This window comes from Ahaetulla prasina, chromosome 2 (assembly GCF_028640845.1).
Source record: "Ahaetulla prasina isolate Xishuangbanna chromosome 2, ASM2864084v1, whole genome shotgun sequence".
NCBI classification, from domain to species: domain Eukaryota; kingdom Metazoa; phylum Chordata; class Lepidosauria; order Squamata; family Colubridae; genus Ahaetulla; species Ahaetulla prasina.
Genome location: NC_080540.1, coordinates 7,127,276 through 7,142,322, shown reverse-complemented (window position 1 = coordinate 7,142,322; position 15,047 = coordinate 7,127,276). Strand labels below are relative to the sequence as shown.

General features: G+C 42.8%; 1 protein-coding gene across 1 annotated transcript; it reads left to right on the top strand.

Annotated features, from left to right (window-relative positions):
- The first annotated feature begins 69 nt into the window (after positions 1-69).
- LOC131189552 (putative zinc finger protein 56) lies at positions 70-14,986 on the top strand. The gene is made up of 3 exons (XM_058165716.1): positions 70-190; positions 2,341-2,706; positions 14,859-14,986. The coding sequence occupies exons 1-3, from the start codon at positions 70-72 to the stop codon at positions 14,984-14,986; spliced, it is 615 nt and encodes a 204-aa protein (XP_058021699.1).
- The last annotated feature ends 61 nt before the right edge of the window (positions 14,987-15,047 follow it).

Here is a 15,047-nt window from a genome sequence, read left to right as displayed (position 1 = left end):
AAGAAAATTCTCACATTATTCTTGGGATTATCTGTTAATAGGCAAACTTGTTTCTTTGTTCAGGGTGTTATGTCTTTTGAGGAAGTGGCCGTGTATTTCTCTGAGGAGGAGTGGTCTCAGCTGGATCCTGCCCAAAAAGCTCTCCATGGGGAAGTCATGATGGAGAATTCCAGGAATCTGGCTTATCTGGGTAAGAACCTCTGTCTGTGCTCAGAAACGTAGAGGAGGCATGGGTGGGTGGAGGACTTAAAATTTTTTAATTAAAAAGATCACTGTTTATTTATAACCTGCCTTCATTATTTTGTGCAAATAACTCAAGGCAATGGACACAAGCAGTACTCCTTCAGCTTCCTATTACTGCCCCCCCAACAACAGTGCTATGATATGGGTTGGGCTGAGAGAGACTTGTCCAAATCATCCAGCCAGTAGTCATGTTTAAGGCAGAACTAGTATAGGTAGTCCTCGAGTTGCGACCATAATTGTGCCCAAGATTAATGTTGCTAAGCGAGAAATTTGTTATGTGAGTTTTGCTCCATTTTATGACCTTTCTTGCCACTGTTGTTAAGTGAATCACTGCAGTTAAGTCAATAAAACAGCTGTTAAATGGTTCTGGCTTTTCCATTGTCTTTGCTTGTACAAAGGTCGTAAAAGGGGGTCACAGGACCCTGGGACACTGCAACTGTCATAAATATGAACCAGTTGTCAAGCATCTGGTTGTAAATCACATGACCACAGAGTTGCTGCAATGGTCATCAGTGTGAAAAATGGTTTTAGGTCACTTTTTTCAGTGCCATTGCAACTTTGAATGGTCACTAAATGAACTGTTGTACATGGAAGAGTACCTGTGCTCACAGTCTCCCAGTTTCTAGCCTGGTGCCTTAACCACTGGACCAAACTGACTGAGATGTGCCCACTTGTGTTCTGGGGTGGGGCGGTATTGCCATCCAGAAATTTAGATGTTATTTCTGATAAAAAAGTATTACCTTTTATTTATATCCTACCTTTTTTATTTTCTGTGAATAACTCAAGGCAGTGGACACAACCAATATTCCTTCCTCTTCCTGCTTTTCCCCAGCAACAATGCTGTAATATGGATTGGGCTGAAGAGATACTGGCCCATAGTCACCCAGCCAGCATTCATGCTTAAGATGGAACTAGAACTCACAGTCTCCCTGTTTCCAGCCTGGTGCCTTAAGCATTGGACCAAACTGAATGAGATAGAATAGAATAATAGAGTTGGAAGGGACCTTGAAGGTCTTCTAGTCCAACCCCCTGCTTAGGCAGGAAACCCTACACCACTTCAGACAAATGGTTATCCAACATCTTCTTAAAAATTTCCAGAGTTGGAGCATTCACAACTTCTGCAGGCAAGTTGTTCCACTTATTAATTGTTCTAACTATCAGGAATTTCTCCTTAGTTCTAGGTTGCTTCTCTCCTTGATTAGTTTCCACCCATTGCTTCTGCCTTCAGGTGCTTTGGAGAATAGCTTCACTCCCTCTTCTTTGTGGCAGCCCCTGAGATATTGGAGCACTGCTATCATGTCTCCCCTAGTCCTTCTTTTCATTAAACTAGACATACCCAGTTCCTGCAACCGTTCTTCATATGTTTTAGCCTCCAGTCCCCTAATCATCTTTGTTGCTCTTCTCTGCACTCTTTCTAGAGTCTCAACATCTTTTTTACATCGTGACCATTTGTGTTCTGAGTTTGGAATCATTCTAAGTTGAGTTTGGGAAGCTATTGCGATCCAGAAATTTTATTGACTTTCAAAGATTCTGCTCTGCAGACAGATGGAGATTTATCATTGAAGTTGGGGAGCTGGTGGGTATGTTTCTGCCCCAGTGTCCAAAACCCTTTAGAAGTTTGTGGCCCTATGGAGTTATCCCGGGTCTCCAAGGGGCTCGCACACAGAGAGCATAGTTTGTAATCTTCATGTTTGTAGCAGAACAGCTAAAATATATTGATTCTTTTGCTAAATTTCAGAAGAAAAGGTGTGATCATTCTCATAGTTTGCTACATTTTATATTTTTCTCATTCAAGGCTATAGTGAGGAAGTGAATAAGAATTGTAAGGAACAATGTCAACTGATCCATCTGAAAGAGAAAAACAGGAAGTTTGCAGATCAGATGCAAACAAAGATTGATGAAACAAACCAATCACAAAATGAAATTAAAAAAAGCTTTCCTTCAGTCAAAATAAAAAATAAAAATAAATAAATAAATAAATAAAAATAAATAAAAATCGACTTAGCCATACAATCATTGATACTGGAGAAATACCATACAAATGCATGTATTATGAAAAGAGCTTTAATAAATCCGAGCACCTCATTTCCCATAAAGAGACACATTCAGAAGACAAACAATATACCTGCATGGAATGCGGAAAGACCTTCTGTTATTATGACTCTCTTACAATCCATCAAAGGAATCACAAAGGAGAAAGACTTTATAAATGCATGGAGTGTAGCAATGCCTTCACTTGTAGCAGTAATCTTAATTCCCACAAAAGGATTCACAAAGGAAAGAAGTCATATCAATGCATGGAGTGTGGAAAGAGCTTTACTCGTAGCAATGATCTTAATTCCCACAAGAGTATCCACACAGGAGAGAAGCCATATAAATGTATGGGATGTGGAAACGGCTTTAGGAAAAAAATTGATCTTACTTCCCATAAAAGGAACCACATAGAAGAGAAACTATATCAATGTCTTTAATGTGGAAAGAGATTTAGGTGGAATTGTGGTCTCATCTCCCATAAAAGGATCCACACAGGAGAGAAGCCATATCAATGTATGGAATGTGGAAAGGGTTTTAGGAAGTATTGTGATCTTACATTCCATAAAATGATCCATACAAAGTAAAAAAAACCCTATGAATGCATGGAGTGTGGAAAAAGAAGAAGATACCCTCTTACTTGCCATGGAAAGATTCACAAATTTGAGAAGCTATGTCAATGCAGGTGATAAAAATAACTGAATTTAGATTTTCTGTGTGAGATGTGACTAGGGATTACCAATAGGATTGAGAAAGTATTTTTCAATATGAAGTATCGGTGTCACTGGTTCTTCCCTACAAACCTGAGCACATACATGCTGTATGGAAGAAGGTTCAGAGGAAGAGCTCTGAAAGGAGCCACAGCTGTGGGAAGTCCTATAAACACACATACAAAAGCTTTTCTTCAGCAATAGTCTGCCAAATTCTGTTTTCCTGTGGAATGACAAAATCTCAGACAAAAACTAAAATATATTTTTAAATAGGTATACCTGTAGCATTAGATTAAAGTAGTACACTTTGTATGATTATTTAACAAATATATATACCTGTTAAATATATTCCAAAGGAAAAGGGGAATTCAAAGTATTTTGGCATCAGAAGCTGTTGAGCATCAACTTAGGAAAGGGGCTTTTGAAAACTGTAGAGCCTGAAATAAAGTTAGAACTATCACTGCAGGAATTGGCAGTAGAGATCTGCCACATTGGGATGTGATGGAATTCACTAAGGAATTACCACTACTATGTGTTTAGGAATCTCCCTCCATCTTGAAATCATTTACTCAAAAGAGAGCTTAGCAATATGCTGTCAGATCTCTGAGGTAGCCAGACAGGAATCATGGCCAGACAGGCTAACTCTATTGTTAAGGCTATTGTACTACTACTATTCATAGTCTGTTGTAAGGCTGTATTAATAGAATTGTGCAAGTCTAAAAGTACAAATCTGTCGTTGCTTAAAGTTGCTTCTACCTGTGAGATGGAAGGCATATGCATTGAATAAATAAATAATAAATATCAGTCTGATACATCAGTGCACATTGTTTTTAAGATTCCTTCCTTGCCAGTTATGCAACTGCATACTCCTCCAACTTTTATTTGATATTTTCTTGAGTAGCATCTATTTCCCTTGTCTGTCAAGGTTATTCCCACAAACCTTTACAAGTTTCTAGTGCGTGGAAATATCTACACCTTTAAATCTATTAGCTGTGTCCAAAGGCAGTAACTATCAAGGAAAGTTCTTTTAGAGAAAAATGACTGACTGGCCAAGCATTCAAGAAGAAGCATTCACTGAAGAAGATGTTGAAAAAGCTCTTCGCAAACTGAAACCATCCCTATCTATAGGACCTGATGGACTACATGCATACTTCTTAAAAAAGCTTTCCACTAATATAGCAGAACCCCTAAGCATAATCTTTGGAAAAGCCTTCACGACCAGTTCCCTTCCCAAACTTTGGTCATTAGCCACGGTCATCCCTGTCTTCAAAAAAGGAGACCCAAGCTTAGTTGAAAATTACAGACCAATCTCTCTATGCTGCGTCACCTGTAAAGTTATGGAATCTATCATCAACCAAGCCATTACCCTCCACCTAGAAACAAACAACCTACTCTCTAATAAACAATTTGGTTTCAGAAAAAAAATTATCATGTAACTTACAACTTCTTCACTGCAAAAACATATGGACTACAAATCTTGATCAAGGCAAAACAATAGATGCAATTTACATAGACTTCTGTAAAGCTTTTGAATCAGTGGTACATGACAAACTTATCCTAAAATTAAAATCCTACGGCATCTCCGGACTCCTCCACAATTGGATAACAGCGTTCCTGTCAAATAGACAACAAGTGGTCAAAATAGGCAGTGCCCTATCAAATCCTGTTCCTGTCAATAGCGGCGTTCCCCAAGGCAGTGTTCTTGGACCAACACTCTTCATATTATACATTAATGATCTCTGTGACCATATTAAAAGTAATTGTGTTCTCTTCACTGACGATGTCAAACTATTTAACACTACCAACAATACAGCTACCCTTCAAAAAGACCTTGACTTTGTGTCAGAATGGTCAAAAACTTCGCAACTCCAAATCTCAACAGGCAAATGCTTAGACATTGGAAAAAAGAATCTAAACACTAAATACAAACTCGATTGACATTATCTTACAGATGACCTCCCACCCAGTTAAAGACCTTGGAGTTTTCATATCCAATGATCTAAGTGCCAAAGCCCACTGCAACTACATCGCAAAAAAGACTTTAAGAGTTGTAAACCTAATCTTACGTAGCTTCTTCTCTAGAAACACTACACTACTAACCAGAGCTTATAAAACATTTGCTAGACCAATTCTTTTTTTCCCCAAATTTTTTTTATTTTTTCCATAATAATTCCAACATCATATTAATGTACAATCTGTTATCCATCATTGATCATTAATTTTTATTTATTACGAAATCGGGCCTGCCCGACTGCCACTTCCTTTCTTCAACCTCCCTCTACCTTCTGCTACTTTCCCCTTCCTTCATCTCCTTCACTTTACTACTTCCTCTCCTCCTTCTCCACTCCTCCCTACTTCCACCCTTTCTAACTTTCTTATTCCCCACCACCTTCTCACCTCTTCCCTACCTACCTTCTTCCCTCTTCCTCTCTCCCCCTTCTAAAATGGCAGTCGAGCAGCCCCAATCTCATTTCAAATTATAATTTCATATAAATCGTTACTGTACATTGATAACCATTCCATATATCATTTCCACCCCTCTCTCCCTCTCTCCCCCCTCCCCTTCCCCCCACTCCCCCGGACATCCCAGAGCAAATACCGGGTATTATAACCAACAATCACAAGCTAAAATATACTAAATATACCTAAACTCCCACCCTTCTCTAAAACTTTAAATCTCCTTACAATAAAAGTGAAAAGATAAGAAAGAATAACAACAACACCAAAAAAAGAACAATACAAGTACAGTCTTCCCTTCATAGATTACTTCTTCTTACAGTCCATTTTTAAAATTAGTCTATCTTCTCAAATTCAAATTTTCTCCACTTATATTTTTTCAAATTTCATAAGTCCATTTCTTAAATTACAGTCCAACTTCTCGAACTCAAATACTCATCACTTATATATTTCTTCAGTTGCCATAACGTTTACTGCCCAATCTTCATATATTACTCCATCAATCGAATATCATTACGAATAAAGTCTCTTAGATACAATATTTACTTAACTTCATAACTTTTGCTATCTATAGATTTATATCCAAGGCATATCAATTAAAACAAATGATCATTTAAATTACATCCAAAATATAACAATAAACAATTAACATCATTATAACCACAACATTATCTAAATTCATAAATTTTTATTTCCATCCTTCAAAATTAAATAATATCTTCCCATAGGTTTATACCTTACATATAACAAATAACAAAAATCCTATAATTTATATCCTAAACAAATCAATTCTAAAAATTAACCATAATCATCATATTCACATCTTAAACATTCCTCCCCTCTCCTATTCTATTTTCCATCATCTCCAGACCAGTTAACTTAGCATCTAACAACAAAGAATTCCCACTCTTTAAAACATTAGTGTAAAAATTTCTTGCTTTCATAACTGTATTAAGAAAATACTTTCTACCTTTAAAATTTACTGACAAACCCATTGGAACTTCCCATCTAAAATATATTTGATGTTTCTTAAACTCATCCACTAAAAAAGCAAATTCTCTTCTCTTTCTTAACATTTTAGGAGGAATTTCCTTCATCATTTTTATATCTTGTCCCATTATTTGAAATTTATTTTTATAAAAGGCTTGCAGAATACCATACCTAACCTTTTTAGTTGTAAAATAAATAACCACATCCCTCGGTAATCTATTTTTTCTTGCCCACCAAGAATTAACACGATAAATTCTTTCAATATTAATCTCAAAGTCTTTTGGTTCCACACCCTTTATCTGAGCAAAAGCTTGTGTAAAAATCTCTTTGAATTTTTCCTTCCTACCTTCCTTCAACCCCCTCACCCTTATAGCATATTCCATTAATCTATATCGTAATATTACTCTTTCTTCATTTGCCCTATCTACCTTAACCTGTATATCTTCTATCTTATTATCTAGATTCCAATTATTTTGATCCTTTTGAATTTCCTCTATTTTCCTTTGCAACTCTAAATTGACTTTATTAAGTTCTTCCAAACTATCCTCCATCTGAATACAAGACCTTAATATTTGCAAAATTGCATCCTTTACCATTCATTTCCCTCTTCTGCTCTTCCACCACTTCCTTAAAATCCAACATCTCTTTCTCCATTTCATCAATTTTTTGATCTATTTTTGAAAAATGAGCCTCCAGAAACTCCTGTAAAAAATTCCTTAATTCCTCCTTAATATCTTTTAATTTTCGTATCTGAACTGAAGAAATTTCAAAGTTTTTAGTAGCTGTTGGTATTATTTGCTTAAAAGCCATTTTTAAAATATATAACCTACCCAATAGCAAAAAAGGAAAAAAGAAAAGAAAAAAAAGAGTTAAAAAGGGAAGATTCAAAAGGCTTTCTTTCTAAATCAGTATAATTCCAAAAAAAGAAGAAAAAATATAAATCAGAACATTCTTATTTCTTCCATTTAATCAGAATCTTCTCGTATACCTTCTGGTTCCACGCTGGCTGTTAATAAGCATTTCCTTAACTTTTGTTTCCAATACACAAATCGCCATTTGCTTACATTCCACAAAATGCCATTTGCTTTCTTCTCTCCTATCTTCGCAACAAATATATATCTTCGCTTACGGTCTTATTGCAAACAAATGCTAGAACTCCAGTTTCTACTCTATCCGCGTTACAATCCTTCACAAATCCATTTCTGTTGCGGAGATTGGTGCTAGACCAATTCTTGAATACAGCTCGCCTGTACCACATACCACATGTACCCATACCACATACCACATGTACCCATACCACATTTCAGACATCAATACAATTGAACGTGTCCAGAAATATTTTACAAGAAGAGTTCTCCACTCCTGAATACAACAAAATGCCTTATGCCACCAGACTTGAAATCTTGGGTTTAGAAAACTTAGAACTCTGCCGCCTTCAACAGGACCTGTGTTTAACTCATAGAATCATCTATTGAAATGTCCTTCCTGTTGAAGACTACTTCAGCTTCAATCACAACAATACAAGAGCAAACAATAGATTTAAACTTAATATTAACTGCTTCAATCTTGATTGCAGAAAATATGACTCCTGTAACAGAGTTATTAATACTTGGAACACACTACCTGACTCTGTGGTCTCTTCTCAAAATCCCCAAAGCTTTAACCAAAAACTGTCTACTATTGACCTCACCCCATTCCTAAGAGGTCTGTAAGGGGCGTGCATAAGAGCACAAAAGTGCCTACCGTTCCTGTCCTATTGTTTCCTTTCATTATATCCAATTAATATAGTTATTACATACTTATGCTCATATATATGCTTATATATTATATAGTTATTTTCATGCTTATGCTTATATACAGTATACTGTTGTGACAAAATAAATAAACTAAAATAAATAAAAATAAATAAAGAAGCTAGTGACTGGTGAAACAAGCTGAGGGGAGAGTATTTTAAGGGAATTAAAAGAGGAATTGGAGTTGCAGGAAGGTATTTTTGGAAGAGAAATAGGGGCAAGAGTAGATACTTTGAAAATTAGATAATGGAATAAGGCAGACAAGGGAGAAATGTTTAAAATGATTTGTCAAGATGTGGAAGCAGATAGAGAGAATGATCCAAGAGAGGAATATGGGAGGCAGGTTAAGAAACAAATAATTAAAGGTTTAAAGCTGGCAAAAGACAATGGAGAGAAAGGGAATTAATTAAGGGTATTAAGCATGTTTGAATAATATGGTGATTGGCATAAAAATAACATATTGAAATGCTGAATAATTAAATAATGGAAGATTATAAATTAATATAAATTTGTCTGTTATTAGAACTAAATGTTAAATGTAATGAATATTATTAATATTCTGTTCCTAGTAAAAGGAACAATACTTAGAATATGATTGGTATAAAAATAATGTTGAAATATTGAATAATTAAATAATGAAAGATTATCATTCAAGAAAAATATGTGTATTATTATCAGAACTCTAAGCTTGTCAAACGTAGTAAATATGATGAATATTATTTTATTTGTATTAAAATATGGATAGAAAGGGAATATTTTTAAATATAAGAGTGGCATAATTAAAAATTAGAAAGGGGATGGAAATTAGAGAGGAAGATTAGTGGAATACACATTTTTATATAATAAGGTGAAGTAGTAATAATTGGAATTTAGAATTTCAATGATGGAAATATTGAGAATGTTTGAACAATATGTTCCCTTTGATTGTATCCAATTCATATAGTTATATCATGCTTATACTTATATATACTGTTGTGACAAATAAATAAATGAATAAATAAATATGGTGATTGGCATAAAAATAACATACTGAAATATTGAATTTAAACAATTGAAAATTATAATTGAATATAAGTACGTGTATTAGTATTAGAACTATATAAGTGTAAGGTGTTTGAATGCAGCTCAGTCTGATAAATCCAATGAAACTCTGAACACGAGGAAACTGATAATTAGCTTTTATTTCTAGCTAGTGTTGTAACCTAGGCTTACTGAGTCATTAAAACACATGAGTAATCCCAAAAACCTCTTTTATTGCAACAGCTGTGAATTACTTTCATTCCCAGCTGAGTCCCAATTAGTTGCAAAAAGTTCTTTGGGAGAAGTCCTTTGGGATAAATCACCAATCTTTATCTCTCTTGACACGCTGCCAAAGACCTACTTTGCAAAGCCACACGGAGTCCAGAATCAAACAGAGATGCTGACTGGGAAAAGAATTAACAATGCTGCTTTCCTGCAAAGGGCCCACGTGCTTTTGCTCCTCTTTTAAGCCTTATGGGAGGAGCCAATCATCTCTAGACCTTTTTCCCATGTCATCCCTTTTGTTTTAACTGTTCTTGCCTTCTGGCAGCTCTGCGCATGCGCGCACTAGGAACAGGCTCCTCCTGTTCCTCTGCCTCTCTGAAGTCCGACTCTGGAGGCTCTGGAGTCCGTGCATAACTCCCAGATTGCCCTGGCCCCATCTGTCATGTCCCACTCCTCCTCTGACGGCCGGGTCGGGGAAGTCCGTATCAAGCGTGGCTGCAAAGCCTCTGCAGCTTTGCCAAAGTTCTGTCAGAGTTCTCAGGGCAGGCAGGAGACCAGGATGTGACTTCAGCAGTCCAAGTTAGACTTTGCCTGACTCAAAGAATGCCAGAAAGCAGATCCTTTATATAGGCCATGGGGTGTGGCTCCATGACTCAGCACTTATCCAGGCCTGCCCCTCCCTTCCTTTTGCTGATGTCGCCTCTCCATTCTCCGGAAGTGTGGATCTATCCATTGCATCGTTTCGTCCCCGGCTGCCGGTAATCCCAGCTCGTGGCTGGCTTCAGGCGTACATGCTATCGGAGGGAGGTTTGTTTGCTCGGTTTGTCCGGGCATGGTGCCAGGGCTGGGGGCTGGAGGCATGCCAGGACATTCTTCTGTACTATCAGTCTCTGGCTGAGATAGCAGGAGATGAGAGGGGCCCGGCTGTGGTGGGGAGGGGGGCGAGCGAGGCACAACACCATCTCTGCCTCCAATGCAGAGCCCTCGTCTGAGCCTTCCCCAGATTCTAGGACTGGCCCATGTTCCTCCCTAGCCTCCTCACTGTCCAACTTCGCTGCCAGCGCCGCAGTCTGTTGGCAGACCACAACAGATAGAAAGCAAAACTGGGCGACCCTTTTTAGTCTCCCACCTTAAACAGCAGGCAGAGAGAAAAGCAGGCGCGCACAAAAAACATCAAACAGGCAGAATCCACATTTTGCATTTCACAAATTACTTGGCAATTTGCCTAGAGGCTTTATCTTTGCAGTTGGTACCTTAGGTTACAATGGAGCTCAGCTCAGCAGCAATTAACAAAAGTTATTATTATTATTATTATTATTATTATTATTTAAATTTTTATACCGCCCTTCTCCCGAAGGACTCAGGGCGGTTCACAGCCTGGTAAAAAATACAAAATAATACAATATACATACGATTAAAATATAATTAAAAAACTTATTGAATTGGCCACCGTTAAAAATTTAGAATAAAACCCATTAAAAAACCCATAAGTTTAAAAACTAACCCAGTCCAGCGCAGATGAATAGGTGAGTTTTAAGCTCATGACGAAAGGTTGGAGGTCCGGAAGTTGACGGAGTCCTGGGGAGTTCATTCCAGAGGCGGAGCCCCACAGAGAAGGCCCTTCCCTGGGCCGCCAGACGACACTGTCGCGCCGACGGCACCCTGAGGAGTCCCTCTCTGTGAGAGCGCACGGGTCGGTGAGAGGTATTCGGTAGCAGCAGGCGGTCCCGTAGATAGCCCGGCCCTATGCCATGGAGCGCTTTAAAGACGTTCACCAACACCTTGAAGCGCACCCGGAAGGCCACAGGTAGCCAGTGCAGCCTGCGCAGGATAGGTGTCACATGGGAGCCACGAGGGGCTCCCTCTATCACCCGCGCAGCTGCATTCTGGACTAACTGAAGCCTCCGGATGCCCCTCAAGGGGAGCCCCATGTAGAGAGCATTGCAGTAATCCAGACGAGACGTCACAAGGGCGTGAGTGACTGTGCATAAGGCATCCCGGTCTAGAAAGGGGCGCAGCTGGCGCACCAGGCGAACCTGGTGGAAAGCTCTCCTGGAGACGGCCGTCAGGTGGTCTTCAAAAGACAGCCGTTCATCCAGGAGAACGCCCAAGTTGCGCACCCTCTCCATCGGGGCCAATGACTCGCTCCCAACAGTCAGCCGTGGACTCAGCTGACTGTACCGGGATGCCGGCATCCACAGCCACTCCGTCTTGGAGGATTGAGCTTGAGCCTTTTCCTCCCCTTCCAGACCCGTCGGGCTTCCAGACACCGGGACAGCACTTCGATAGCTTCATTGGGGTGGCCCGGTGTGGAAAAGTACAGCTGGGTGTCATCAGCGTACAGCTGGTACCTCACACCGAAGCCACTGATGATCTCACCCAGCGGCTTCATGTAGATGTTGAACAGTAGGCGAGAGAATCGGCCCGGCGCCACCCCACAGGTGCGGCGCCGCGGGGTCGACCTCTGCCCCCCCGCCAACACCGTCTGCGGCCGGTCGGAGAGATAGGAGGAGAACCACCGATAAACGGTGCCTCTCACTCCCAATCCCTCCAACCGGCGCAGCAGGATACCATGGTCGATGGTATCGAAAGCCGCTGAGAGGTCTAATAGGACCAGGGCAGAGGAACAACCCCTATCCCTGGCCCTCCAGAGATCATCCACCAACGCGACCAAAGCCGTCTCAGTGCTGTAACCGGGCCGGAAGCCGGACTGGAACGGGTCTAGATAGACAGTTTCCTCCAGGTGCAGGGGAAACTGATATGCCACCATACTCTCTACAACCTTCGCCGCGAGACCGGACAATAATTACCTAAAACAGCCGGGTCCAGCCGGGTCCAGGGAAGGCTTCTTGAGGAGGGGCCTCACCACCGCCTCTTTCAAGGCGGCCGGAAAGACTCCCTCCAACAAAGAAGCGCCAGAATCCCTGAGCCAGCCTCGTGTCACCTCCTGAGTGGCCAGCACCAGCCAGGAGGGGCACGGGTCCAGTAAACACGTGGTGGCATTCAATCTACCCAGCAACCTGTCCATGTCCTCGGGAGCCACAGGGTCAAACTCATCCCAAACAATATCACCAAGACCACCTCAGGCGCTCATCTGAATCGCCACAATTTTGGTCCAGACCGTCCCGAAGCTGAACGATTTTATCGTATAGATAACCGTTAAACTCCTCAGCACGTCCCTGCAACGGGTCATCCCGCTCCCCCTGGTGAAGGAGGGAGCGGGTCACCCGAAACAGGGCAGCTGGGCGGTTATCTGCCGACGCAATGAGGGAGGAGGCGTAGCAACGCCTCGCTTCCCTCAGTGCCACTAGGTAGGTCCTAGTATAGGATCTAACTAGTGTCCGATCAGCCTCTGAACGGCTGGACCTCCAAGAACTCTCTAGGCGTCTTCTCCGGCGTTTCATCCCCCTCAGCTCCTCGGAGAACCAGGGAGCCGGTTGGGATCTGCGCCGGGTCAGAGGCCGCAGAGGCACGACACGGTCTAAAGCCCCAGCCGCAGCCCGTTCCCAGGCTGCAGCTAGTTCCTCTGCCGTGCCGTGAGCCAGACCCTCAGGGAATGGCCCAAGCTCCATCCGGAACCTCTCTGGGTCCATCAGGCGCCTGGGACGGTACCAACATAATGGTTCCGTCTCCCTGCGGTGTTGGGTGGCGGTCAGAAAGTCCAGGCGAAGGAGAGAGTGATCTGACCATGACAAAGGCTCTGTGACTATATCTCCCAAGTCCAGATCCTTCAACCACTGACCAGAGATAAAAATCAGGTCCAGTGTGCCTCCCCCAATGTGAGTAGGGCCATCCACTACTTGAGTCAGGTCCAGGGCCGTCATGGAGGCCATGAACTCCCGAGCTACTGTCGATGACGAGCCAGCAGATGGCAAGTTAAAGTCCCCCATGACTAAAAGTCTGGGGGTCTCCACTGCCACCTCGGCAAGCACCTCCAGGAGCTCGGGCAGGGCAGCTGTCACGCAGCAAGGGGCCAGGTACGCCACCAGCAAGCCCATCTGACATCTATGACCCCACCTCACAAGAGGATTCACACCCGGCAATCTGAGGTACAGTGGTCTCCCTCGGCTCTAGACTCTCTTTAATAACAACGCCACCCCCACCCCTACCCTGGGCCCTCGGCTGATGGAATGCACGGAAACCCGGTGGGCACATCTCAACCAGGGGCACGCCCCCTTCAGTGCCCAACCAGGTCTCCGTAACGCCTATAATATCCGCGGCACCCCCCTGAATCAGATCATGTATTAGGGGGGCCTTATTGGCCACGGACCGTGCGTTGCATAACATCAGACGAAGGCCCAGGCTCTGAGGGTCTTGACCATCCGGGGAACGGGAGAAGTCAGGGGGATCGGGGCACGCGATCGCCTGTATACATCGAACGCGTGACCCCCTAAACCGATGCGATCCCCCCCTTCCGCCATATCTGCCCCTCCCACTTACCGTGCAGATGGACTCACCCTCACACAAAGGAACACACTCCCCATAACCTCCGAACCCATTTGATAGTCGCCACGAGCATGCGCTGGAACTGGTTTCCCTCCCGACGGGCTACCCCCATCACCCACCCTAACCCTCCCACCCACCCCCAACCCGAACCCGTCGGTTTCCCTCCCCCCCTTAAAATTTCCATTAAAACTCCCACCCGGGTTTCCCCAACACCCGCCTACCCTCCCACCCTTAAAATCCCTCACCCTTAAAATCCCCATTAAAACTCCCCTTAAAAAATCTATTAAAACAATTAGTTAAAAATCCCCTAAGTCTCCTGGATTTAGCATGCCAACTCTCGGGGTTCCAAAACCCGTCCTCAAGGTGGGCCCTCGGTAGTGTGGAGGGCCAAACCTGCGAGAGAGGGGAATCTCGCAGGGCAAGAAGGTCCGCAGTTGAAAATCTTCGCATATCAAAAAGTACGGTAAGCAGCCCATCGAAGCCGGTCAAGATGTCAACCACAGCAGAGCGGGCTCTCAGGCTGGCAGGACGGACATGGACATCTAGGGCTCCATGGGGCCGCTTCTCCATCTCAAACCCAGCGGCCACCACTGCCCTAGGTCCAGATGACACCCAATCGAATCAGTCACTCTCCTCTGAGCCAGTCTAGCCAACCAATGATGTTTAGAAGACTATATGGTCTTAATCACAGTCTTAATCTTGGTCTTAGTCTTAGTCTTAGTGAGGACACAATCCAGGACAAGCCCATCAGATGATAAGGCCATCGCCGACAGCCAGGATCCCAGCTGACGCCGACGCCGCCACCATGGGCCATCCTAGTCCAAACTGCTGAGGGTCCAATGAGGCCAACCTCACCTCCAGCTCCAACTCCCTTTCAAATTGGGCCCTCAGATGACTCTTCGGGCCCTCTGCCTCTCATAAGTCCGGCCCTCTGCCTCTCCAGCGTTGATGGAAAAGAAACCTCTGTCCCATGAGGAGGTCGCTGCTGCCGCCGCCGCCGCTGCAGCCCGAAAGCTACACCGCGACCGCCGCGGCCAGCGCCCCAGCACAAGGGCCCAAAGAGAACGCTGATACCTGCCACTCATCCCCGGCCTCACCAGCACAGATGGCAAAAGGGCTGGTGGACAAAAGG